The 27771-nt window shown below is 36.7% G+C and overlaps 1 protein-coding gene across 14 annotated transcripts in view; it reads left to right on the forward strand.

The window, feature by feature from the left end:
* The window catches only part of MGA (MAX dimerization protein MGA), a 158613-nt gene that overhangs the window by 100839 nt on the left and 30003 nt on the right, over positions 1 to 27771 (forward strand). For all 14 annotated transcript variants that reach the window (XM_027569298.2, XM_027569297.2, XM_027569295.2 and 11 more), the window contains exons 6-11: positions 543 to 674; positions 1072 to 1176; positions 2374 to 3035; positions 4194 to 4539; positions 26227 to 26453; positions 27504 to 27680. In XM_027569298.2, coding sequence (XP_027425099.2) covers positions 543 to 674; positions 1072 to 1176; positions 2374 to 3035; positions 4194 to 4539; positions 26227 to 26453; positions 27504 to 27680 — 1649 coding nt within the window. The remainder of the gene's footprint in view (positions 1 to 542; positions 675 to 1071; positions 1177 to 2373; positions 3036 to 4193; positions 4540 to 26226; positions 26454 to 27503; positions 27681 to 27771) is intronic.

Genomic DNA, 27771 nt, shown 5'->3' on the forward strand with positions numbered 1-27771 from the left:
TATGTTTATGTATTAGTTACCCATTGTTGCTTAACAAATTACCATAAACTTAAGATACATACTCTCTCGTTTTCTTTGGATTGGGAGTTTGGGCGTGGCTTAACTGGGTTCTCTGCTTTATGTCTCACGGTGCTGCAGGCAAGATGTCAGGTCTGGTTTCTCCTCAGAGGCTTGACTGGGGAGGATTCTGCTTCCAGTTTCCCTCAGGTTGTTGGCAGAATTTATACCCTTGCAGCTTTAGCAAGATGGGTGATACGTGCACTCATATTATCACATACACGAAATCATGTACATCCCATCCCTTTGGCCACTTTTTGTATGCTAGAAATAAAGCACAGGCCCTATCCGCAATCAAGGGAAGCGGAGGAGGGAGGATTACAGAAATATGTAACATCAGGAGGTGAGAATCAAGGGGTCACCTTAAAAATCCCTCTGCCACTTTTTATTTTTATTTTCTGCTCTCCACTCTGTCCTGTACCCTCTCCCCACACCTCAAAAGTTAAAAAAAAAAAAATGTAATTTGTGGTTCTTTTTCCTTGTAGTGGGCTTAAAATTGAATTCAGTGGATCCGACAATGAGCATTGATCTTAAGTATTTGGGAGTACAGCTACCTTTGGCTCCAGCCACTAGCTTTCCTTTCTGGAATCTTACAGGAACCAACCCTGCCTCTCCTGGTGAGTGTGTAGTATTTGTAAAGTAAAGTTGTGGTATAAATAAAAAACTACCTTTGTTAGAGACATTTAGGATATTCTAAAGTAGATTTTTTTACCTAGTGGCATAGTCTTAATGATTTATACATTTTTTTTTTTAAAGATTTTATTTATTTAAGAGAGAAACAGCGTGAGAGGGGAGGGGGTCAGAGGGAGAAGCAGGCTCCCCGCTGAAGCGGGAGCCTGATGTGGGACTCGATCCCAGGACTCTGGGATCATAACCTGAGCCGAAGGCAGTTGCTTAACCAACTGAGCCACTCAGGCGCTCTGATTTATACATTTTAGATTAAGTTTTAATAATTAGATATTAAATATTAGCTGGCTTGAATTTTGGTAATCTCATTTACTTTTTCTTTTATAGATGCTGGGTTTCCCTTTGTTTCTAGGACAGGGAAGACCAATGACTTCACCAAAATCAAGGGATGGAGGGGAAAGTTTCATAGTGCTTCTGCATCTAGGAGTGAAGGTAATTTGCTTTTCAAAAAATTGTAAATGTGTTCTGAAACATGTGGCCAAAGCCTTTTGTTAAAAGTAAGTTTTGGTTGTTTTTCTTCATCTCTTCTTTGCATACCTTAAAATAAATGGAAAATAATTGTCTTGCCAATGTCTGTTCATTCCCTATGTTCCATATCCCTAACCATGTCAGGCTTGAATAATCCCTGCACCCTTTTTAAATTGCACTTCCTTTCTGTTACTCCTACAGTTATTTTTTTCATTTTCATTTTTTAGTTTTTGTGGGTGGTGGGGGGGATGCAGAGGGAGAGGGAGAAAGAATCTTAAGCAGGTTCCATGCCCAGCGTAGAGCCTGATGTGGGGCTTGATTGTGGGGTCGATCTCACAACCCTAAGATCATGACCTGAGCTGAAATTGAGAGTTGGATGCTTAACTGAGCCACCCGGGCTCCCCACTCCTCTAGTTATCATAAGCATCATTCTCAAGTATTATTTCAGAACTGTATACTTCAGAGTTGTAGAATGATTCCTGACAGCGTTACACTTCCAAGTAAACTTCTGACCCAAATGTTGTGACTGTATGCCTGTTGGTCTCCTTTCTTAGTGCTTTTCCTACTGCACTTATTTGCAGTTTATATTCTAGCCAGATAAATTTACCATGTATCCAAAATAGTTTTTCTCATCTTTGAATCTTTGTACAGTGTTATAATAGTATAATGCTTGTCTGTCTACTACATTTGCTTTTTCACTCTTCAAAAACTAAATTTTATACTCCTCTTTTTTGTGTCCGTGTGTTTTATATCAGAGTCCAGGTACTAAAACCTTTTAAATAATCTCTTGGTGTTCTGTTGAAGTTTGACTTATGTATATTTTTTGCTCTTATGTTTTTACTTAAATGTGGTTTCTCTGCTAAGGTCATAAGTTGTCAAAGGTTGTAGATTCTTAACGTTAATTATTACTGTTGTTAGCACTTCGCAAAAATTAATGTAAATATGTGTAATGATGGTTTTAGATAATGGGGGATTTTAATGAGTATATGATTCCATCTCTTCACTTGGTTTAATATTACATATTTTTCCTATGTTCTGAGGAGGGACAGTTTAGAAGATTTACTAGCTTATAACTTAATACTCTTGGCCTTTTTAAGTGTGTTTTTCTAGAGATCTAAAGATCTGCCATATATTTAGGTATCTGCATCTCTTTATTTCTAGGTGGAAATTCAGAAGGTCCACTGAAAAACCGTTCTGCTTTCTGTAGTGACAAGTTAGATGAGTACTTGGAAAATGAAGGCAAGCTGATGGAAACAAGTATGGGTTTCTCTTCTAATGCTCCCACATCTCCTGTGGTATATCAGCTTCCCACCAAGAGTACCAGCTATGTACGAACACTTGACAGTGTACTAAAGAAACAATCTACCATTTCCCCTTCTACCTCCTACTCTTTGAAGCCTCATTCTGTGCCCCCTGCTTCTCGAAAGGCAAAGTCTCAGAACAAACAGGCAACTTTTGGTGGCCGAACTAAATCATCTTACAAATCCATTTTACCATATCCTGTTTCACCAAAGCAGAAACATGCTCATATGATTCCAGGAGATAAGGTTGCCAAGAATTCTTCAAGTACCATCTCAGAAAATCAGGTGAATAACTTTGTTGTGCCAACTTTAGATGAAAATACATTTCCAAAGCAAATTAGTTTGCGGCAGGCACACCAGCAGCAGCAGCAACAGCAACAGGGAACTCGCCCTCCAGGCTTGTCTAAATCTCAAGTAAAGCTAATGGACCTGGAAGACTGTGCACTTTGGGAAGGAAAACCAAGGACCTATATCACTGAAGAGCGAGCGGATGTATCCTTAACAACGCTGCTTACTGCTCAAGTAAGTATCTCTTGGTTTTTTTAGAAGTGTATTAGTTCATGGTTGGAAAGAATTAGGTTAGTGAGGGGAAATGGGAATGGGCTTTTTGGCGGAAGGATGGGGCATTGAGTTACCTTTGTGATAGGATAGTTAAGGAGATTCTCTTGTCTTCTGTATTTGTTGTTCTTTATAACTAGACACCTTAGTGTAGATCCCCTCCTGCCAGTAGAGGGAGACAGTACAGTTGTGCTTTTGGATAATGTCTTTGGCCTTGCATAAAGTCAGCTGGCCATTCCGAAAATGTCTAATTTCATTCTCTAGCATGTGGGCAAGTATGTTTGCTAATCTTGTTAAAACCGCTTTGAAAGTTCTCCTTAAAAGGTACTACATTTCAGAAAATTTTTAAAAATTAACAAACCTGTGGAGGAAAAGCTTTTGTGTTTTATAAAATTTTATATTGAGAATTCTTCACTTAATGATTTACCTGTCTTAGCAGCCTCTGGTGCATGTGAAATGATACAACAGCATGTGCCTAATTTTTTTTTTTTGTCATGAAATTTTTGTGCCTTAACCTTCCATTTTTAAATTAATGTGACTAAATTCTAGATCTGAAGATCATCAGATGTTGGGATTAAATACGCAATGTGTCCTTTATTATTAATCATCCCTAAAGACTGTTATGTACATATTATCCTATTCCCTTTTTATTAGTTACTGGAAAGCAGGTATCAGCAAACTATTTTTGTAAAGGGCCAGGCAGTAAATATTTTAGGCTTTGTAGGCCATCCACACTCTGTTGCATTTACTCAACTCTGCTCTTACAATGCCACAGATGTCTTGTGTTCCAGTGAAACTTTTTGAAACAGGTCCGATTTGGCCTGTGGGTCTTGTTAACCCCTGCCTTTGAAATATTAACGTGTGATTTCTATTGAGAATAAACTCATCACTGTTGACATTCTGGCCCATAATTAATTTAAATATTCTCTTGTCTGTGCTATGCTTTAGATTGTTTAGAATCCTGGTTATATTTATGTTCCATCCTTTAAATATACTGCTAATCTTGTGCTATTAGTACTGAGTGTTCAGAGTCCAAAAAGGCAGACTAATATTTGACTTGTAAGTTGTAAGTGGTGTTGGAGCATGATTCAGTGTATTTACAATTTTTTATTTTAACTTCAGGCGTCCCTCAAAACTAAACCCATCCACACAATCATAAGGAAACGAGCCCCTCCATGCAACAATGACTTCTGTCGATTGGGTTGCGTGTGTTCCAGTCTAGCTTTGGAAAAGCGCCAGCCTGCTCACTGCCGCCGACCAGACTGCATGTTTGGCTGCACGTGTTTGAAAAGAAAGGTTGTACTTGTTAAAGGAGGCTCCAAAGCTAAGCATTTCCAGAGGAAAGCGGCTCATCGTGATCCAGTATTTTATGATGCTTTGGGAGAGGAGCAAAGAGAAGAAGAAGAGGGAGTCAGGGAGGAGGAAGAACAATTGAAAGAGAAAAAGAGGAGAAAGAAGCTAGAATACAGTGAGTATTAATTGAGAGTTAAAAGTGTATAGTTTTATTTTTTTAGAACTGTTTGGTTATTTCAAATATTACTGTTAATTTATCTTAATCCTTCAATCAGGGGTCTAGTAAGAATTTTGAGAAATTCTTTTTCTTAAATGTTCTTTCTTTGTGGCTTGTGTGCACACCTTTTTTTTAAATGTAATTTTTCTTTTGAAGGTGGCTTTTGTGTTCCATTTGAATCATTCTCTCATTTGGACTTCCAGAATGCCTTTGAAGCTTCCCCTATTTTTCTGTCTCCCTTTTCTTCCCATGTTCTTTGAATATGCAGATGATCAGTATAACCCATCATTCCCCCCCTCCCCAGCTTTTATTTAGGTATAATTGACAAGTACAATTGCACATGTTTAAAGTGTACCACATGACTATTTGGCATATGTATACATTGTGACATGATTATCACAGTCAAGTCAAGTAATATATCTCATTATTTTCTAAAAGAAAAAATTTGTAACAAGACCCTCTGGTCCTGGTTTGAGCCATTCACCAGGTGATTGGAGTTTTGGGGACAGGATAAGGGTATAACTGAGTTAAGCATTATGTACTATTTTGAAAAGCTTATTTTTCCTTTTTGATAAAATATTAGACCCACCAAATTACATATTATATCATTCTTGATTTTTTTTCCTTTCTACTGTAGCTTTTTATTTTGTTCAAATACATTGAAATATATTTTTCCCTTACAATTGAAGATTTTTTTGCTTCTTAGTTTAGGAGACTAATATTCCTTTTTTGGCAGTTTATATTTACATTCGCTGTTGATTGCCACATACTTACTTCAGTCATAGTAGATGTTTAATATTTCAGTGGATGTTCTTCCAGGATTTTCTGTTAATACACTTGTGTGTATACATACATTTTTAATGTAGAAATGGAACTGTGTGTATATGGTATCATAACCTTTAGAAATTTGGTATCATAAAGTCATGTTTTGTTTTCCATATCAACAAGTATAGACCTATATTATAATTTTAGTTTTAATGGCTTCTTTTTTTTTTTAAGATTTTATTTATTTATTTATTTGAGAGAGAGAGAGAATGAGAGATAGAGAGCACGAGAGGGAAGAGGGTCAGAGGGAGAAGCAGACTCCCCACTGAGCAGGGAGCCCGATGCGGGACTCGATCCCGGGACTCCAGGATCATGACCTGAGCTGAAGGCAGTCGCTCAACCAAATGAGCCACCCAGGCGCCCATGGCTTCATATTATTACAGTCCTTTTAGTCAGACATTTAGCCTTTTTATATTTTCTTTATTATAAACAGTGCAGTGATGAACATCCATGTTCACGATAGGCTATTAAAAGTGGAATTGCTGTGGCAGTGAGAGCACTTTGAAGATTTATAGATGTTTCTAGGGTTGTACAAAGGTACACATTTACCAGTAGTTGGATAGTGCTGGATTTTCTATACTGTTAACACTGAATAGTTCAACTGATAGGCAGAAATTGATATTTTGTCTTAAAATTTATATTTCTTCAAGTAGTAGGTTGATTGTCCATTTGTCAGAAATGTTCTTCTGTAAATTTGACTTTTGAATTCTTTGCTTGTGTTTTTCCCATTTCTTTTAAGATTTTATTTATTTATTTGACAGAGAGAGAGCACAGGCAGGAGGAGTGGCAGGCAGAGGGAGGGGGAGAAGCAGGCTCCCTGCTGAGCAGGGAGCCCGATGTGGGGCTCAATCCCAGGATCCTGAGATCATGACCTGAGCCAAAGGCAGCCGCTTAACTGGCTGAGCTACCCAGGTGCCCCTTTCCCTACATTTCCAAGAGCTTCATTTTTCACAGGTTATAATAATTTTGTAATTTATATTTTAGTTTTGTTAATAGTTCTTCCCTATTCCCTCACTTGCTCTGAAAAAGGAAAAAGCAGGGATGGTTAAGTCTAGTGGTCTTTTTTTAAAAAAAGTTTTATGGTTTCTGTCTTTGGAGTCTTGCTTAGAGTGTCTTTATCTGCAAGATTTAAAAAATACTAATTAGATTAATAAATGGGCTTAAAATAAATCATATGATCTGGAATTTATTTGGTGTGAAGTTTGTAGTAGGGAATCTTTTCTTCCTAATACGGCTAGGCAGTTTTACCATGACTTACTGAGAAGAAATACTTTACCTACTGGCTTAAAATGTCACCTGTCATTTTAGTAAATTGAAAAATATTTATGTCTGTGCCTCTTTCTGGTTTCTGCTGTCTATTTTGTGATCAGTGCCAGGCTATTCTAATTGCTATTTCAGTGTTTAAATAAGATATTGCCTGCATATACCTAAACGGTCTTTATATAAATAAGATTTAAAAGGTTTAAAATGAAATAAAAAAGAGAATTATTAGTTTAGTTCTATGTATCTCCTGAGTTTTTTCATATGTTGCCCTTTAAAGCAATACTTTTCCATTTCAAAGTAACAGTAAGTTACAGAAGCCACGTAAGTATGAAAAGTATGTATCTGTTAGGCTTTATTAGTTTGCTTTTTTGCTTAAGTGTATTTACCCTGTGTCTTATTCTTGACCTGAATTAACTCCAAAAGCTAGCCAATTACCAAAGTATTTTTTGTTTTTTCTCACTGATATTAGACCATTATAAAAAACATGTCTTACTGTGCTCTAGGAGCCATCAGTTTTCTTGTACTGTTAGGGAAGATGAGGAAAGAAGGGAAGATATTTTTGTTATGACTGCTATGGAAAAGGAACAGAAATAGGGAAGAATTCTTGGAGGCACAAATGTTGCTGAAACCAAAACCAAACAAAAATAGACATAAAAACTGGAAGAAGATGAAGAAATCTTTTAGTCTGTTTTGAAAAAGGTAGGTGAGAGAAAAAAATTGATTTAGAGAAGTTGTAGAGGTAAGAAAATGAAAGAGGAAATACTCAAATGATGGAAAAAAGTATCTCCAAAGGACATGAAATTTCAGTTTTAAAGGGTCCCCTGAATAGCAGGCAATAATAACTCTAAGTCTAGACACATGTTTATGGCATTTGTAACATTAAGAATAAAGAAGATATTCTGATCTCTTTTAAAGAGAAACCACTTTGCTTAGGAAGGATTTAAAATCAATTTGATGTCAAAGAGATCATCATCATCATCAGTAAGATTAAAAAAATTAATTTTTAAGTGTACTCTTGATTAAAGAGTACTCTTTAATCCCATCCCCTATTTCCTTTCCCCCGAACTTCCCCTCTGATAACCATCTGTTTGTTCTCTATAGTTAAGCGTCTGTTTCTTGGCTTGTTTTTTTTTTCTCCTTTGCTCATTTGTTTCTTAAATTCCACATGTGAGTGAGATCATATGGTATTTGTCTTCCACTGAATGACTGGTTTCACTTAGCATTATACCGTCTAGTCCATCCATGTCGTTGGAAATGGCAAGATTTCATTTTTTTCTTACATCTGAATAATACTCCATTGTGTATATATATACCACATCCTCTTTATCCATTCATCAGTCAGTGGACACTTGGGCAGTTTTCATAATTTGGCTATTGTAAATAATGCTGCTATTAACATAGGGGTGCATGGATCCCTTTGATTTAGTGTTTCTGTAGTTTTTGGGTAAATATCCAGTAGTGTGATTCCTGGATCATCGGGTAGTTCTATTTTTAACTTTTTGAGGAACCTCCATACTCTTCCCAGAGTGGCTGCACCAGTTTACATTCCCACCAACAGTGCAAGAGGGTTCCTTTCTTTCCCCACATTGTCTTCAACACTTGTTGTTTCTTGTGTTTTTGATTTTAGCCATTCTGACAGGTGTGAGGTGATATCTCATTATAGTTTTGATTTGCATTTCCCTGATGATGAGTGGTGATGTGCATCTTTTCATGGTCTGTTGGTTATCCCTCTTTATGCAGAGCACTCTATGAGGGTTATATCATTTAAATCTTAAAACATGTTATAAAACGGCTTCTCCATTTTACAAATGCACTAATTGTTTGCTTAGAGAGTTTATGTAACTTGTTCCCCAAGGTCAGCTTGGTTTTAAGGGAGTGGTAGAGATTTGAACCCAAGTTTTTCTGACTTGAAAGTCTTCATGTTTTTTTTCTATTGTATAAAATATGATTTTTGAAATTTGGCCTTCACCTGATGATCATGTTTACCCTTTTGTATGTAAAAAAAAAAAAATACTGCTGCTAATGTAAAGGCACTGTGCTTAGCTACTATGGGTGGCACCAAGAGAAAGGATAAAACATGACATTTCTGCTTTCTTAAGCCCACTTAGAGATTTGTTGGAGACGTGTCTCTATCTACAAGTTAACTATGTAAAGGGAAGAAAATAAAATTGATACCTGATTAGGAAAAAAGGAGAACACACAAATTACCAATATCAGGAATGAAAATTGACATTACTACAGACATCCAAAGGTTAATAGAGAACAGTTTAATGCCAATAAATTAGACAGATGAAATGGACAAATTCTTTGTTAGACACAAAGCTACCAGACTCACTCAAGAAGAAATAAGGAACTGCTTATCCCTATACATATGAACTTACAGTGAAATACTCCACAGTAATGACTCTAGGTCCAGATGCCTTCACTGGTGAATTTGCAAACATTTAAGGAAGAAATAATGCCCATTTTATGTAAATGCTTCCATAAAATGATCTTATTTTATGAGACCAACATAATACTGGTTTGATACTCAAGCCAGAAAAAGACATTACAAGAAAATGGTAGAGTACTCTCTCTCATGAACATATGTACAGATTATAAATACAATTTTAACATATCAAATCCAGGAATATATTTAAAGAATAATACATCATGACCAAGTGGCATTTACCCCAGTGGTACATGGTTGATTTAACATTTGAAAACAATCAGAGCGTTGTTCACCATTATCATAATAGACTTGAAAAAGGCCATATTATCATTTCTTTTTTAAAGATTTTGTTTGTTAGAGCACGTGTGGGGGGAGGAGCAGAGGGAGAGGGAGAAGCAGACTCCCCACTGAGCAGGAAGCTCGATATGGGGGCTCAATCCTGGGGCTCTGGGAACATGATCTGATTGGAAGGCAGACACTTAACCAACTGAGCCACCCAGGTGCTCCCATATTATTATTTCAATAGATATTTTAAAAAATAGACAAAATCCATTTCTGGTAAACATTCTTAAGCATAATAGAAGGAAACTTAATCTGATAAAGAGCATCTATGGAAAACTCTACAAATAACATATTAATTGTGAAAGACTGCTTTCCCCCCCAGTGATTAGGAATGAGGACAATATCCTCTTTTGCCATGTCTATTTAAAATTGTATTGGAGGTCCTAGCCAGTGCAGTAAGGCATGAAAAAGAAAATGTTTCCAGATTGGAAAGAAAGAAGTAAAATTGGTTCTATTCATAAACTGGAAAATCCTAAGGAATCTACAAAAATACTACTAGAACTATGTTAGTTTAGCGAATTTATAGCATACAATAATATCAGTAGACAGTGTATTTGTATATATGCCAATAAAAACTGGAAATTGAAATAAAAGGTACCACTTAAAATAGCATCCAAATAAACCAGACATTTAAGAATAAATCTGACAAAAGTTGCCTAAGACCTTTTTATTAAAAACTACAAAACATTGTTGAGAGCAGTTTTTAAAAACTAAATAAATGGAGAGTTAAGACTGTTTTTGTACATCTGAAGACTCTCTTGGTAAGATATAATTCTCCACAAATTGATTTATAAATAAATAAATGCTCTTTATGGGGCACCTGGTTGTTCATTCGGTTAAGCATTTGCCTTCGGTTCAGGTCATGATCTGGGAGTCCCGGGATCAAGCCCTGTGTCAGGCTTCCTGCTCAGCTTCTCTGCCCCTCACCCTGCTCTCAGGCTCTTTCTCACTCTCTCTTTCTCTCAAATAAATAAATAAAATATTAAAAAAAAAAAAGCTCTTCCGATGAAAATCCCAGCAGGGTTTTTTTGGTAGAAATTTTCAAGTTGTTTGTATAATTTATATGGAAAAGGAAAGAACTGAGAATGACTTGGCTGTTTGACAGTTTCAATAAAGAACATAGTTGGTCGACTTACACTACCAGATTTTAAGACTTACTGTAAAGCTGAAGTATTTGGGATAAAGACTTAGAGATCAGTGAGACAGAATAGAGAATCCAGAAATTGATACACAAAAGTACAAGGCCAATGAATTCAGTGAATTTTTGGCACAATGCCAAGTCAGTTTAATGAGGAAATGATTATTTTCTCAACAAATGGATCTGGAGCAATTTGATAGCTAGAAACCACCCTCTCCTGCTTCCAAAAATAAAACGAGAACCTCAGTCATGACTTTACATTATATATAAAAATTATCTCAAGATTTAAAAGTTAATGGCTTAGATTAAATGTAAATGCTTTAAAGTATACAATGTATAGAAGAAAATAAAGGGAAAAAATCCTTTGTGACCTGTGGCTCATATTTTTAAAATAGGACACCAAAACCATGATCATAAATGTCAAAAAATATAATGAAATTGAATTTCTCAATTAAAAACTTGCTTTTCAGAAGATCTGTTAAAACTAAAAGGCCATAAACTAAGAGCAATACTATAAAAAAACATCTAGCCAACATAGGACTTGTATCTGTAATGAAGAACTCCTTTCTTTTTAAGATTTTATGTATTAATTTGAGAGAGAGCATGAGCTGGGGGAGGGGCAGAGAGAGGGAGAAGCAGACTCTGCTGAGCAGGGAACTCGATTCAGGGCTGGAACCCAGGACCCCGAGATCATGACTGGAGCTGAAGTCAGATGCCCACCTGACTGTGCCACCCAGGAGGCCCTGTCTGTAATAAAGAATTCTTAAAATTCACAAAATACTAAAAACTCAAAAGGCAGTCAACATAATTGAAGAAATGAACAGAAAAATGAAAAGACACTTAATAGCAGGTATACAAACAGAAGATGAAGCACATGAAAAGGTATCAGTAGTCATTAAAAACTGCTTATTAAAGCCACAAGGAGGCTCTCTGCTCCTCCCTGATCAACAGATAGCCTCATCTTCTGGTGCAGTGCCAGCCTTGTCCCCAAGACATGATGGTGAAGGTTGGAGTAAACAGGCTTTAGAGGGGCTTTGGAGGGCCTCGTCAGGGCATCCTGGGCCATACTGAGGATGAGATTGTCTCCTGCAGCTTTAACACTGACACCCACTCTTCCACCTTTGCTCATTTCCTGGTATGAGAATGAATTTGGCTACAGTAACCAGCTGATGGACCTTATGGTTTGCCTGGCCTCCAAAGAGTAAGAGCTCCCTGTACTAACAGCCCCAGCAAGAGCAAGAAAAGAGAGGTGGAGAATCCTTTCCCCAACTCCCCCAGCACACTGAGAATATCTCGACCTCTACACAATTTCATATCCCAGATTCCCTAGAGAAGGGGAGCCCTGCCTTGTTATGTACCATCAGTAAAGTACACTGTACCCAGCTAAAAAAAACCCACAAGGAGATACTACCATGTATCTTTAACTGGCTAAAATTAAGAAGACTGACCATACCAAATGCTGATGAGAATATAGAGCATAGCTGGTAGGAATGTAAAATGGTATAGTCACTTTAGAAAACAGTTTGGTGGTTTCTTAAAATGTTAAAAAAATACGTACGCCATAAAACACAGTTTCACTTGTTTTCATTTATTCAACAGAAATGAAAGTGTATGTCACATAAAATCTTGTATATGGGCACTCAAAACAGCTTTATTTGTAATAGCAAGAAAATTGCAAACAACCTAGGTGTCCATCATCAGGTGCATGGATAAAGACATTTGGTATAGATACAAACAGTGGAATACTACTCAGCAGTAAGATGCAAGAAACTATTGATACACTCAGCAACAAGAATCAGTCTCAGAATAATTATGCTGAATGAAACAGTTGGCTTCAGCCTTCCCCCCAAGTTAACATTTCTGTTCTATGTTAAAAAAAAAACAAAACAAACTAATATAGATCAGTGGTTGCCTAGACAGGATTGGGATGGATGTTGGAGGCAGAGGGAAAAATGGAGGGATTATAAAGAGGTTATACAGTTAAAATTACAAGGAAATCTTGGGAGTTGATGGTTACCTTCACTGTCTTAATTGTTGCGATGGTTTCACAGGGGTATATGTATGTCAAGAGTTCGTCAAGTTTTATGTGTGGTATTATATGTTATAGATCAATAAGGCTGTAAAAGAAAAGGGAAAAACAGGTTGCCTGTTGAATACTGAAAAAACAGGAAATTTATTGTAAAATCTAGGTTAAATTCTTATTTATCTTTACACAAGGATACAATGTTATTTAAAATGATAATAGAACATTTAAAAACACATTAACAAGATTAAAGGAGAGAAATTTTATGATAACAGCAAATGCTGTAAAGTTGAAAATTCAACATCCATTCTTTAAAAAAACCTTTTTTTTATTGTTAGAATACACACAACATAAACTTCACTATCTTAACCATTTTTAAGTGCACATTCAATGGTATTAAGTACATTCACACTGTTATGTAATAACCATTATCACCATAACTTTCCTTATGTTATGAAGCTGAAACTGTGAATCCATTAAAACAGTAACTCTTTTCCCTCTTCCCCCAGCCTCTGGCAATCACCATTTTACTTTGTCTTTATGATTTTGATTACTCTAAATACTTGGTATACGTGGAATCATTCAACATTTGTCTTTTTGTGACTGTTTCATCTCAATACTACATCCTCAGGGTTCATTGATGATACAGCTTATTGTAGAATTTCCTTCCTTTTTAAAAGGCTGAGTAATACTCCATTGATGCCTGTACCACACTTTGATTATCCATTCATCCATTGATGATGGACACTCTGGTTGCTTCCTCGTTTTAGCAATTGTGAATGATGCTGCTGTGTATAGATGTCATTTTGAGACCCTGCTTTCAGTTTTTTGGGTATATATCCAGAAGTGGAATTTTTGGATCGTACTGTAATTCTATTTTTAATTTTTTGAGGAATGGTCCTACTGTTTCCTATGGCATCTATACTGTTTATATTCCCACTAACAGTGCCCAAGGGTTCTGATTTTTCTACTCACCAGCACTTATTTATTTTTTTATAGTATCCATCCTAATGGGTGTGAGGTGGTATTTCATTGTAGTTTGCATTGCAATTCCCTAATGATTAGTGGTGTTGAGCATCTTTTCATGTGCTTATTGGCCATTTGTCTGTTTGCTTTGAAGAAATGCCTATTCAAGTTTTCTCCTCATTCTTGAATTGGGTTGTTTGTGGGCTTTTTTGTTGTTGAGTTTGAATTCTCCCTGTATTCTGTGTATTATCCCTTATCAAAATGTGTTTTCCAGATAATTCTCTCATTCTGTGGGTTCCCTTTTTACTTTTGGTTACTGTCTTTTGATACAAAAAGTTAAAAAATCTTCATGAATCTAACTTCTTTTTTTCTTTTGTTACCTGTGCCTTTAATGTTGTATCCAAGAAATGATTGCCAAATCCAGTGTCATGAAGCTTTTGTTCTGTTTTTTCTTCTAAGAGTTTTATTGATTTAGATCTTACATTTAGGTCCTTGATCCATTTTGAGTTAATTTTTTGTATATGCTGTTATGTAAGGGTCCATCTTCACTCTTCTGCATTTGGATACCTAGTGTTCCCAGCATCATTTTTTTTTTAAGATTTTATTTATTCATTTGAGACACAGAGATAGAGAGAGAGCATGAGCAGGGGGGAGAGACAGAGGGAGAAGGAGAAGCCGGCTCCCCGCTGAGTCAGGAGCCCGATCCCAGGACCCCAGGATTATGACCTGAGCCGAAGGCAGACGTTTAACCATCTGAGCCACCCAGGCGCCCCCCCCGCCCCGCCCCAGCATCATTTGTTGAAAAGACTGTCCTATCCCCACTGAATGGTCTTGGCAGCCTTGTTCAAAAATTAATTGACCATATATGCAAGGGTCTATTTTTGGGCTGTCCATTGTATTCCATTGGTCTATTTTTATGGTAGCTTTGTAGTAAGTTTTGAAATCAGGAAGTATGAGTACTCCAGTTATTTTTCAAGATTTTTTTTTTTGGCTGTTCATATGAATTGAGATTCCATACGAATTTTAGAGTGGATTTTTCTATTTGTGCAAAAAAATGCCATTGGGATTTTGATGGGGATTGCATTGAATCTGCAGATTGCTTTGGGTAGTATTGATATCTTAGTAACATTAAATCTCGCAATCCATGAGCATGGGATGTGCTTCTGTTTCTGTTGTGTTTAATTTCTTTCAAAAATGTTTTGTAGTTGTAATTGTGTAAGTTTTTACTTCCTTGATTAAGTTGATCTCTAAATATTTCGTTCTTTTTGATGTTACTGTGAATGGAATTGTTTTTGTAATTTCCTTTTCAGATTGTTTATTGTTCGTGTATAGAAATGTAACAGATTTTTGTTGACATTGTATCCTGCTACATTGCTGAATTCATTTATTTTCACTGTGTGTGTGTCAGAGAGAGATCTTCAGCATTTTTTTTTAAATTATTTGAGAGCGAGAGAGCACGTGTGCGAGTGCATGCATGGGTGGGGGAGCAGAAGGAGAGGGAGGAGCAGGGCGCTGGACATGGAGCTCTATCCCAGGACCCTGAGACCATGACCTGAGCTGAAGGCAGATTCTTAAGCAATGGAGCCACCCAGGCGCCTCTAGTATTTTCTGCATATAAAATCATACTACCTTGGGGGTGCCTGGGTGGCTCAGTTGTTAAGCGTCTGCCTTCGGCTCAGGTCATGGTCTCAGGGTCCTGGGATCAAGCCCTGCATTGTGCTCCCTGCTCCGCGGGAAGCCGCCTTCTCCCTCTCCCGCTCCCCTTGCTTGTGTTCCCTCTCTCCCTGTGTCTCTGTCAAATAAATAAAATCTTTTAAAAAAATTATACTACCTTGAAACAGATAATTTTATTTGTTCAATTTTGATGCCTCTTGTTTCTTGTTTTTCTTACCACATTCTCTGAGTCAAACTTAAAGTGCAGTGTTGAATAGAAGTGGTGCATGTGGGCATCTTGGCCTTATTCCTAATCTTAAAGGAAAAGCTTTCAGCCTTTCACCATTGAGTGTGATGTTTGCTGTGGCTTTTTCATATATGGCTTTTATTATGTTGAGGTAATTTCCTAATTTCTTATTTTGTTGAGTTTTTTTTATCATAAAAGGGTGTTGAATTTTGTCAAATGCTTTTTCTATATCAATTGAGATGATCGTGTGGGTTTTTTTTTTTTTACCTTCATTCTGTTTATGTGACATATTACATTGATAAATTTTTATATGTTGAACTTTCCTTGCATTCCAGAAGTAAATCTCATTTGGTAATGTTGTATAATCCTTTTAATAGACTGCTGAATCCTGTTTGCTAGGTATCTTGTTGAGGAATTTTGCAACAGTATTCGTAAAGGATATTGGTAGGTATTTCTTTGTTAAATGTTTTTGGCTTTGGTATTATAGTAATGCTGGCCTCATAGACTGAGCTGGGAAATGTACCCTTTTCAGTTTTTTGGATAAGTTTTACAATGATTGAGATATTAGTCCTTTAAACGTTTAGTAGAATTTACCAGGGAAGCTCTCAGGTCCAGGGCTTTGTTGGTAGGTTTTGGATTAGCGGTTCAGTCTCCTTACTAGTTTTAGGTCTGTTCTGATTGGCTGTTTCCCTGGGTAGCTTTTGTATTACTAAGAATTTGTTCATTTCATTTAGGTTGTCCAATTTGTTGGTTTACAATTGTTTGTAGTACTCTCTTCTAATCTTTATTTCTGTAGAATTAGTTGGTTTCGTTTTGGATTTTAGTAGTCTGAGTCTTTTTTTCTTAGTCTATCTGGGTAAAAGTATACTAGTTTGTTGATCTCTTTGAAGAAGCAACTTTTGGTTTCATTGATTGTCATTTTTCTATTATGTATTTCATTTATCTCTGTTATAGTCTTTATTGTTTTCTTTTTATTTAGCTTTGTTCCTTTTTTCTAGTTCCTTAAATTGTTAAGATAGATTGTTGATTTGGGAGGTCTTTCATGTTTTTTAATGTAAACATTTAAAGCTATTAAATTTTTCTTATAGACCCACTTTTGCTGTGTCTATAGTTTTGGTAGTTGTATTTTTGTTTTCCTTTGTCTCTAAGTATCTTCTAATTTCCCTTGTGATTTCTTCTTTACTCCATTGATTGTTTAAAAGTATGTTGTTTAATTTCCACAGTTTTGTGATTTTTCCAGTGTTCCTTTTGTTACCGATTTCTGACTTCATCCTCTTAAGGTCAGAGAAAATTGCATGATATCTATCTTTTTAAATTTATTCAGACTTAATTTGTGGCCTAACATATGATCTATCCCAGAAGATGTCCCATATGCACTTGAGAAGAATGTGTATTCTGTTGTTGGGTAAGGTGTTCTGTATATATGCCTGTTAGATCTAGTTTGTTGATTGTGTCGAATCCTTTCTTTTCTTATTTATTTTCTGTCTGATTGTTCTATCCATTATTGTGAGTGGGGTTTTGAAGTCTCCGGCTATTACTGCAGAACTGTGTGTTTTTGCCTTTAATTCAAATCATTTTTTGCTTCATATATTTTGATGGATTGTCATTAGATATATTCATGTTTATAATTGTTACTTATTCTGGATGTATCGAAACTTTTAGTAATACATAATGTTCTTTTTTTGTCTCTTGCAACCTTTTTTAAAGATTTTATTTTATTTGAGAGCGTGAGAGTGCACAAGGGGGGGGGCAGAGGGCGTGGGAGAGAATCTCAAGCATATTCCACACTGAGTGTTGAGAGCCCAGTGTGGGGCTCGATTTCATGACCCTGAGATTGTGACCCAAGCCGAAACCAAGAGTTGGACACTTAACCGACTGAGCCACCCAGGCACCCCAACTTTTTCTTATTTAGTATTTATTTTGTCTCATATTAGTGTAGCCACCCCTACTCTCTTTTGGTTATTGTTTTCAGGGAGTATCTTTTCCTAGCCTTTCACTTTCAAGTTGTTTATGTCCTTGGATCTTGGGTGTTGTGTAGACAAGGTGTAATTAGATCATGTGTTTTTATCTTCCAGTCTGTCTATAATGGGGAGGGTTTAATCCATTTACATTTAAAATAATGACTGATAGGAGGAACTTCTGTCTTTGTGCTTCCTTTTTCTTGTTCATTGTATATTTGCTATATGTGCTTTGAAGCCTTTTTGGCTTTATTTCCTGCATTATTGTCTCTTGTGTTTAGTAGGTATTTTGTAGTGCATTGTTTAAATTCTTTTCTCATTTTCTTTAATATGTATTGTATAACTATTTGTGGTTACCATGGGATTATATTTAACATCCTAAATTTATAAGACTAATTTAACTTCAGTAACATGCAGAAACTCTCCTTTACAACTCCATTCCTACCCCTTTCAGTTGCTGATGACACAGTTTTACAACTTTATACATTGTGTGCTTGAAAAGATAAACTAAAACTTTAGAAAAAATTATTAGTCTCCCAAGTTATCTAGAAAACAAAATTTGGAGTTACAATCCAAAGTTAAAGTAATAGTAGCTTTTACACTAATGGATTTTTTTCTTTAAATGTATTAGTCTCTTAAATCCTGTAGGAAACAAAGTACAGCTACAAATCATTGGTATAATAATACTCACTTTTATAATTGCCCATGTATTTACCTTTAATGAGATCTTTATTTTTCCATATGGCTTTGAGTTACTGTCTAGTGTCCTTTCATTTCATCTTGCAGAACTCCTTTGAACATTGCCTGCAAGTAGGTTTAGTGGTCATGAACTTCATCAGTTTTGAAAGATGTTATTTATTTATTTAACACAGAGAGAGCACAAGCAGGGGGAGAAGCAGGCTGGAGAGGGAGAAGCAGCCTCCCTGCTGAGCAGGGAGCCCGATTCGGGGTCTCCATCCCAGGATGCTGGGATCATGACCTGAGCCGAAAGCAGATGCTTAACAACTGAGTCACCCAGGTGCCCCGAACTTCATCAGTTTTTATCTGAAAATTTAATTTTTTCCTCACTCTGGGGGGCAGTTTTGTCCGACGTAGGATTCTTGGTTGATAGTTTTTTTTTTCTAGTGCTCTGAATATATTTGCCCACTGTGTGCTGGCTCCCAAAATTTCTGTTGAGTAATCTGCTCATATTGTTAAGGATTCCTTTTGTTTTTCTCTTGCTGCTTTCAAGGTTCCCTCTTTGTTTTTCTCTTTCAGGAGTTTAATTATATTTCTCAGTGTGGGTGTCTTTGAGTTCATTTTGGAGTTTGTTGAGCTGTTTGGATGTTTATGTCTTTCTTTAAATTTGGGAAGTTTTCAGCCATTATTTCTTCAAATAATCACTGTGCTGCCGCATTCTCTCTTCTTTCTAGATCTCTCATCATGTGTATGTTGGTCCTCTTGATTGTGTGTGGTAGGTCTCTTAGGCACTGTTTGTTTTCTTGAATGTCTTTTATATCTTTAACTCAGATTTCATTATTTTCATTGTCCTATCTTCCAAGTTCACTATTTCTTCTGCCTGTTCAAATCTTCCTTAAATCCCCCTAGTGAATTTTTCATTTTAGTTCTTGTACTTTTCAGTTCCAAGATTGTGTTTGGTTTCTTTTCAAGTTTTTTCTTTATTGATATTTCCATTTTGTTCATATGTCAGTTTCTTGACTTTCTCCACATCTTTATTTCTTTGAACATATGTTTAAGACCGTTTTTAAAAGGTCTTTATCTGGTATATCTACCATTAGTTCTTTTTCAGGGACAGTTTTCTGTTGATTTTTTTCCCCCCTTTGAATGGGCCATACTTTATTCTTTCTTTGTACGCCTTGAGATGTTTTGTGAAACATTGGACCTTTGAATCTAATAACGTGTAACTCTGGAAATCAGATTCTCCTTCCCCAGAGTTTGTATATTTTGTTTTTGTTTTGTTTTGATTGTTGTACATAGTCTCTACTAAGGATCATCTTGATGTATAGGTAAGCTTAATGTGTTTTCAGGTCTTCTCTGAGCCTTTTTTTTTTTTAAGATTTTATTTATTTATTTGACAGAGACACAGCGAGAGAGGGAACACAAGCAGGGGGAGTGGGAGAGGGAGAAGCGGGCTTCCCGTGGAGCAGGGAGCCCTATGCAGGGCTCGATTCCAGAACCCCAGGATCATGACCTGAGCCTAAGGCAGAAGCTTAACGACTGAGCCGCCCAGGTGCCCCTTCTCTGAGCATTTTTGTTTGCATGCATAGTCAGTTGGTTTTGAATGTTCTCATTTTTAATATCTGGCTCTTGAATGGGGAAAAAGTAAAAAACTAAAGGGGATAAAGGGTGCTGGCCCTTTAAATTCCTTGGCAGTCATTTATGACTGATCCGGGGAGGGCTTGCGGTAGTGGGGGGAGGTGCAACAACAATGGCTGCCTACCTCTTTGCGCCTCTGATTAGAAGCAATCCACCATCAGAGATCCCTCATGTTTGGAGGACAGGACCCTTTTTGCCTGCCTCCCACAAGCTGCAAGCTACTTCTGGAACACACACAGAGCTGCCTGCCAAGTGACTGGTAGATGGGGGAATGGGCAGCTGCTACTGTGCTGAAACCTAAAATAGACCACAGTTAAGGACCATTTACCATGCCAAGTCTTCCCCTAGAACTTGTAAGCCTTTAACAGGCTCCAGAATTCCAAATTATTCCAAAATAGTTACATCAGGCAGATTCTCCCAGTGCAGTTGTGTATGAATGGGCAGACAGATTTCTTGGTGCTACCTGTTCTTTAATCTTCCTAGAATCCTCTCATCATCCAGTCTTGATTGGGAGTGGGGGGGGGGGGAACAAGAGAAACTGAATATTATAAAGGTGTCACTTCTCATTTTTATTTATAATTTCATTGCAGTCCTAGCTTTTTATGTGAAACTTCAAAAGCCAAGTCTAAAATATATTTGAGGGGTCCCTGGGTGGCTCAGCTCAGTTGGCTGGGTGTCTGCCTTTAGCTCAGGTCATAATCCTGGGGTCCTGGGATCGAGCCCCTTGCCTGGGCTCCCTGCTCTGTGGGGAGTCTTCTTCTCCCTCTCCCTCTCCCTCTCCCTCTGCCCCTTCCTCCTGTTTGTGCTCTCTCTGTGTCTCTCAAAATAAATAATATCTTTAAAAAAAACTAAATTTATTTGGAAACGCAGAGGACCTAGAAATAGCCAGGGCAATCTTGACCAGTGACAGGGTGGGAGAATTTGCTGTATTGGATGTGTCAGAACATGTAAAATGACCACATAATAATACAGGGTGATACTTGCTTGGGTATAAAGTAAATAGATCAGTAGAATGGATTCAGACATATATGGACACTTAATTGGCAGAGGAGTATGGAAAGGATGATCTTTTTAAATTGTGGTAGGCTCATTGAATATTCATATGGGAAGGAGTGAGACTTGAGTTTATTCACTATACATAGAAATAATTTCTATGAGATTATAGACCTAATTGTGGAAAGCTGAGCAATACAACTTTCAGAAGATAATACAAGAATATATGTATGATCTCATATTAGGAAAAGATTTTTTTTTAATGTTCATTTTCAAGATTTTTTTCTTTTTAAAGATTTTATTTGTCAGAGAGAGAGAGACAGAGCACAAGCAGGGGGAGCAGCAGTCAGAGGGAGAAGCAGGCTCCCCAGTGACGCGGGGCTTGATCCCAGGAGCCTGAGATCATGACCTGAGCCGAAAGCAGATGCTTAACTGACTGAGCCACCCAGGTGCCCCTAGGAAAAGATTTCTTAATCATGATAGAAGAAAACATTTCTTACAAATTAAAATGAGAAATTTAGGTCTTTAAGATATTAAGCCAGTGAAAATATACGCTACAGTGAGAGAATAGATATTTGCAATATCTAAGAATCTATATCCAGAATATGTAGCGAGGTCTATAAATTAGAATTAAACAGTCCCATAAAAAATGGGCGAGACTTTGAGAGGTATTTCATGAAGAGGGATGTTGAACATCTCGTTCATGGTCAGAGAAGTACAGAGTAAATCCACAGCAAGATTCTACTGCATGACTGCCAGAATGGTTATAATTAAAATTATATGATAATATCAAATGTTGATAATGGGAATTCTCATACACTGCTGATGGAAATGTGAATTGGTATAACTACTTGGGAAAATAGTTTGGCAATATTTATTAAAGTTGATTCACATGCCCTTGATCTAATAGTTTGACTTCAGAGTAATCTGCAGAACTGCATTTTTTTAGGATTATTTAGGGTACCATGATTCACAGTAGCTAAAACCTGAAAACAACCCCAGATATTTTAATAATAGTAGAATGAATAAACAATAGTATGACTAATCAGAGTAGTACATCATAGTAAAAGTAAATGAATTATTTAGGTATGTGCAACAGCATAGTTGCATTTTACAAATACAATGTTGAGTGAAAGGAAACTCAGGCAAAATAATATATTTCTGTGGTTACATTTATATAAATTTCAAAATCAGGCAAAATTACATTGTGATATTTAGGGGTATGTACTTTGGCTTTAAAAAAAGAAAGTGGAAAGGTAGCCATCATTTAAGTGATTTCTTTTGTGGGAAAGAATTGTGATTGATAAAGGGCATGCAAGGGCTCCTGGGTTTGATGGCAGTATTTCATTTCTTGATCTGTGTAGTGTTTATATGGGTATATACTTGTTAATATGTTTTAAGTTGTATATAAATTGTTTCTGCATCAACTGAATATTACATTTCACAATAGAAAGGTTTAAGAGGCATACAAAAATGGGAGGGAGAGGATATATAGTATGCTGATTATTAGCATAGCAGTTTTGTGTTTTAGAAGTTTTAGACTTCTGTGTCTAACATTATTCATTTCTGGAGCAACTGCTATGAACCGTGCTAAGAGTGACAGGAGGTAAGATATAGATAATTAAAATGAAGTCCATCTCTAAGAGGTTACTCTCAATTTGACAAAACAGATATGTGGGAACCCTATAGATACATATTTATTATAATTTTTAAAAAGATTTTTACTTATTTATTTGAGAGAGAGGGAGAGAGCATGAGCATGGTGGGGGAAGGGGGGAGACGGACAAGTAGACTTCCCGCTGAGCAGGGAGCCCGACAGACCGGGGCTCAATCCCAGGACCCTGGGATCATGACCTGAGCTGAAGGCAGATACTTAACCGACCTGAGCCAACCAGATGCCCCTCTTTATTGTAATTTTAAGTGCCACAATAACAAATTTGCCATAATGTTGTGTCATGAACAAAAGGCTTATTGAGAACCCAGAAGACATTGATAATGTTAGAGGACCTTGGTCAGGTAATGTTAGGAAGCCTTTAAAATAGAAATAAGGGGATACTATCCACTCTTCTTGAAACAGGTTTCTGTTCTTGGCTTCTGTGGATAATGCTCTATTCTGGCTCTCTCCTTAAGTAGCTCTTTTTTTTCTGGAATTTTAGGTGAAGGGTAGGAGGATCCCTGGTATATTGTGAAGGGGAGCAGAGAAGTACTGTATCTTTGATCCCTAGCAGTGTAAAGGAATCAAGTGCACAGCGAGCTAATGAAGTATAAGGAATTGGTTTGTTGTTCTTGCCTTTGTGTGGAGTCTGTCCATTTTTATGGCTTCAGATGTAGGCTCTGCCAATGACAGTTCTCATCTTTTTTTTTTTAAGTTCTTATTTATTCGTTTAAGTAATCTCTTTGCCCAACATGGGGCTTGAAACTCCTTACATAGATCAAGAGTTGCATGTTCTTCCAACTGAGCCAGCCAGGTGCCGTGACAGTTCTGATTTTTATTGTGTGCCCTGTTTGATTATGTTGCTGGCACATCAGTCTTTCATGCCCTAAAGAGAACTGAACTCTGCCCTTCCCAATCAGCTCCTTTTATGAAGTCCTCTGTTTACTGGAATACCATTTTCCCATTTATCCATAGTTGAAACTTTAGAGTTGTCTTTGATTTCCTATGAGGAGTTAAGATGTCTTAAAATATTTTAAGAGGTTTTCTTCTGAAGTACTGTACTGTATATTTTGTAGCTGTTATTTTCAAAAGAAAAAGTTGGAAAGGGACCTTTACTTAGAATCCTTAGCTTATGAAGGCTTGGAAAAGCCTTAAAGATGATTGAAAGACGTCAAAGTCATCTATAGTGTTTGTCCTGAAGGCAGCTTTACTTTTGTAGTAGAATTAATATGTGTATGAACTAATTAGGAACACTAGAAAATAAAGTTATCAAATGAGTGGTTGAACCTCTGTTAATACCCACCTCCTTTGTGGGGGCATCCCTGGTTACCCTTTTAAAAATGCAACACTCTCCCCTCAAAATACATAGTCATACATGCTCACTCACTATACATTACTACTTACTTCCTGTCTCTGCTTTTTTCCCCCCCATTCCTCATAAGCACTTACTACAATCCAACGTATTTTCCTTATTTGTCTGGTTTGTTGCCTGTCGCCCTCTTCCCCCAACTTTAAATGTAAGCTCCATGAAGCCAGGGATTTTTGTCATTCTTGTTCATTATTATATCTGCAAAGTCTGATCCATAGTAAACATTGAAATATATAAATACTAGGGTGTGAGAAGCCTTTGTGAATTATGTGAGTAAATTAACTAGGTCATAAAAGTTGGACAGTAGATGTTACCCAAATTGGGTTTGCCTCTTGCTGGTTGTCCAGCTAAAAGACACAACCAAACCAAAGAACAGGGAAAGAGTAAGGGTTTTACTTCATACCAGGACTATTTCCTAAAGCTGTGTCCACACAAACAACAAAATTATGGAAGTTTTAAGCTAAGGGCGCATACATATTCATGAAGGGGCTTGACAAAGGAGAGTTCTGTATGGAATTGGGGCAAAAGTCGTCCTGGTTCACAGAATTCAGGTCCTAATTGAAAACATGAGGGCTGGCCAGCAAGGGTTGGCATCATCAGTTCTTTGTTCCATTTAGTCCACTGTTGGAGTGCTCAGAAGGGTTTGAATCCTGCAAAAATGACTCAAGATTGTGTGATATGTGTTAGGTCAGTGTTTACTTTTGAAACAGCACTGGGAAGGAATTTTATCATTGATTTATTGTTGCTGATAGGGTTAGGCTAATTCCTGGTCTGGTAGAGACTTACTTTTTGCATTCCCTCTGTTCTCTTAAAATCCTTAACTGTGGAGGGTTTTGCTTTTTTTTTTTTTTTTTTTTGGTAATTCCAACACCTAGGAAGTTCTGCAAGAAGTGTGCTTGGGCAAGTAGTACAGGTCACAAAATGGCTGGGGGCCTAAAAGGACGTTAAGAAAGCCAAGACTGGTCTTTTTTCCCCCCATGGGGATCCCTAGCCCTATCTGCCTACACAGAGACTGCTAACTAGCAGAATAATTGGGTCAAGTACTTTCTAGCTCTAAAAAATTTTTTCCTCCCTATTTTAATCTTCACATATTTATTCAACATTTTGTGGTTATGCTCTGAATGATATTAGCCTTAGGGACCCTTTAGATAAAGTTGTTTTTTAGTGGAGTCTTAATGTTCAGAGCAAATGCAATTTTGATTCAGCTTTGTTAGGATAATTGAGCTAAATGTTTGAATTAAATGTGAATGCTGCTCAGTCATATTTTATGTGACTGTAGGCAAAGATTTTGGATTTTGGGCTTAGAACCAGCTAAGTCCTCTCTGAGGACTGATCATTAAAATGCAAAATACAGTCTTTGTTTCTCTTTAGCTGTCGTCATTATGGGAATGGGCACTTTACTTAGAGAATAAAGCCAGCTACCGCTTAACCTAGATCTTCCATTTATGGTTAAATAATAATACCTGTTTTTTTTTGTGTAGACCTTGATAGTATAATTTCATCTCTGGTTTCCAGTGATAGATTTTTGCTTTTCCAGTGATAGATTTTGCTCCTATGCTGTGTTCATAGGAGTTTTTTTTTTTTAAGATTTTATTTATTTATTTGAGAGAGTGAAAGAGAGCTAGCGCTTGCGCACAAGCAGAGGGAAGGGGCAGAGGGAGAGGAATAAGCAGACCCCCCGCTGAGCGGGGAGCCTGGTGTGGGACTCAAACCCAGGACCCTGGGATCATGGCCTAGGTGGAAAGCAAACGCTTAACCAGCTGAGCCACCCAGGCACCTTAGGCTGTCTTTTGAATACATTTTGTTGTCAGAGGGCAACGGTAACAGCTGTGTCTCTGGAGCCATATTGATGGGGTTTGATCCTGGTTCTGCCTCTTATTGTTGGATTTCTGAACCTCAGCATCTGGAAAATGGGAATAATAATGTCTACAGGGCTATTGTGACAGTTAAATAAGTTAAAACATATTAAGTGTTTAATATAAGTATGTAATGAGGCTCAAAAAGATACTTGTTTTATTTGTAAAATAAAAAGTGTAGCATAGAATGATTATCTTTTCAGGGTAACAGAGAACGCCTTTTCTGATCATGCTAAATAGCATCTACAGTTAACTCTTCATCCCTTACCCTGCTATATTTTACTATGTGGCACTTACTATTACTTGATTTTAAATGTTAAATTTGTTTTCCCCTATAAACTCTGAGGGCAAGAACTTTGTTTTATTCATAGCTGTGTTCCCTCTAGTGCTTAAAACAGTAATAGGTATTCAACAAATATTTGTTAATAGATGAATAAATTAAGGTATATGATGGCAACCAAAGGTTTTTTAGGGGGCATCTCTTAGATTGTTTTAATGAGTTATGAAACTCATTTCCTCATTTCCTGTGAGGAAATACATTTTGTTTTGGCAGTGCTTCTGAACTTTTGTTGCTAAAGTCACTTAAAATCTTATCCTTCTTTTTTGTTAAGCTATATGTGAAACAGAGCCTGAACAGCCTGTTCGACATTACCCATTATGGGTGAAAGTAGAAGGTGAAGTAGATCCAGAGCCAGTTTATATCCCAACACCTTCTGTCATTGAGCCAATGAAGCCATTGTTGTTGCCTCAGCCAGAAGTTTTACCTACTACTGTGAAGGGCAAAGTGCTCACTGGAATTAAACCTGCACGGGCATATACTCCCAAACCCAATCCTGTGGTAAGCCCAGGTTTTCATCTTTTGTTGCAAGTTATATAAACCATTTGTAAAGATAATGGATTTCAAGATTTTTGGTTTATATTCTGTGAATCATTTTGTTTTTAAGTAATATGGCTGTAAGCATCAGTCTTATTTAATCAGCTTAATTGCTGGCACTGTAGAAATGTTATTAAAAGGGGAGTGAATATACTAAGAATTACTGCTATTTTTAAGGATAGCCAAATCTCTCTTCAGGAAGATCATATAAAGTTGTGTTTTTGTTTTTAAACATGACTAGCAAAAGTCTTTTAAAGGTACTCTTCTTCCTGTAGTGTAGAATATTGAGTAATTGAGACGTAATGCATACATATTGTTAGTAGGAGAGCATTAAGAAAAGTTTTAAGAAGTAACTGATCTTCTTAAAGCTGACTTCTTTATATACAGTAACAGTAAAGGATTTAAATAATAGTTGATACATGACTATGAAGATTGATAGGTAAAAGAGCTGATGCTTCTGTTAAGAGTTTAAGCATTTCTCATTATTAAACGCATTTCAGTCTTCAGTCTTTTTGAAGAAAGATGCCTTAGTGCAATGCTATTCAGTGTGGTCTTTGTGCTGATACAGAACTACTTGTTACTAGGTTATGATGAAATAAATATAGAAAATGAGAGTAAATATTTAGAAACTTCCTACAGATACTTGATAGAATAATTGTGTGTGTATTAAATCTAATACTAAAAAACTTGGGCTTGTATTTTACATGTCTTTTGTTTTTCTAAAAATTTATTTTACAAAAGGATCAGTCTGTGTTGAACTGGTAATTCAGAAATGTATCCTCGTTGCAGATAATTTGAGAAGTACTTCTCTGATGTGATCTGAGATTTCTTGATAGAGAACCAGGTCCTTTCTGACTGCCCAAGATTTAGCACATATTAACTGTACTTGTTAAAATTTACATTTAAAAATTTCAAATGTTACAATAGAAATAAAGATTAAACATTCTTTTCCTTTTGGAGTCTAGGATGTTTTTTCCCCAGTGTATGGAATATTTTGTTTTGTGAAACTTACAGATTCGGGAAGAGGACAAGGATCCAGTCTACTTGTACTTTGAGAGTATGATGACTTGTGCCCGAGTTCGAGTATATGAACGAAAAAAAGAGGAACAGAGACAACCGTCACCATCACCATCCCCATCATTTCAGCAGCAGGGCTCGTGTCAGTCTAGTCCTGAGAACTGTAGTGTAAAGGTGATTTACTTATTGCATAATTTGTCTTTTTAACTTCCATTTCCCTGTTGCTGGTATTAGAGTTTACATTACTATCAGAATAATTTGGAGT

Source organism: Zalophus californianus, chromosome 6, assembly GCF_009762305.2.
Source record: "Zalophus californianus isolate mZalCal1 chromosome 6, mZalCal1.pri.v2, whole genome shotgun sequence".
Classification (NCBI taxonomy): Eukaryota; Metazoa; Chordata; class Mammalia; order Carnivora; family Otariidae; genus Zalophus; species Zalophus californianus.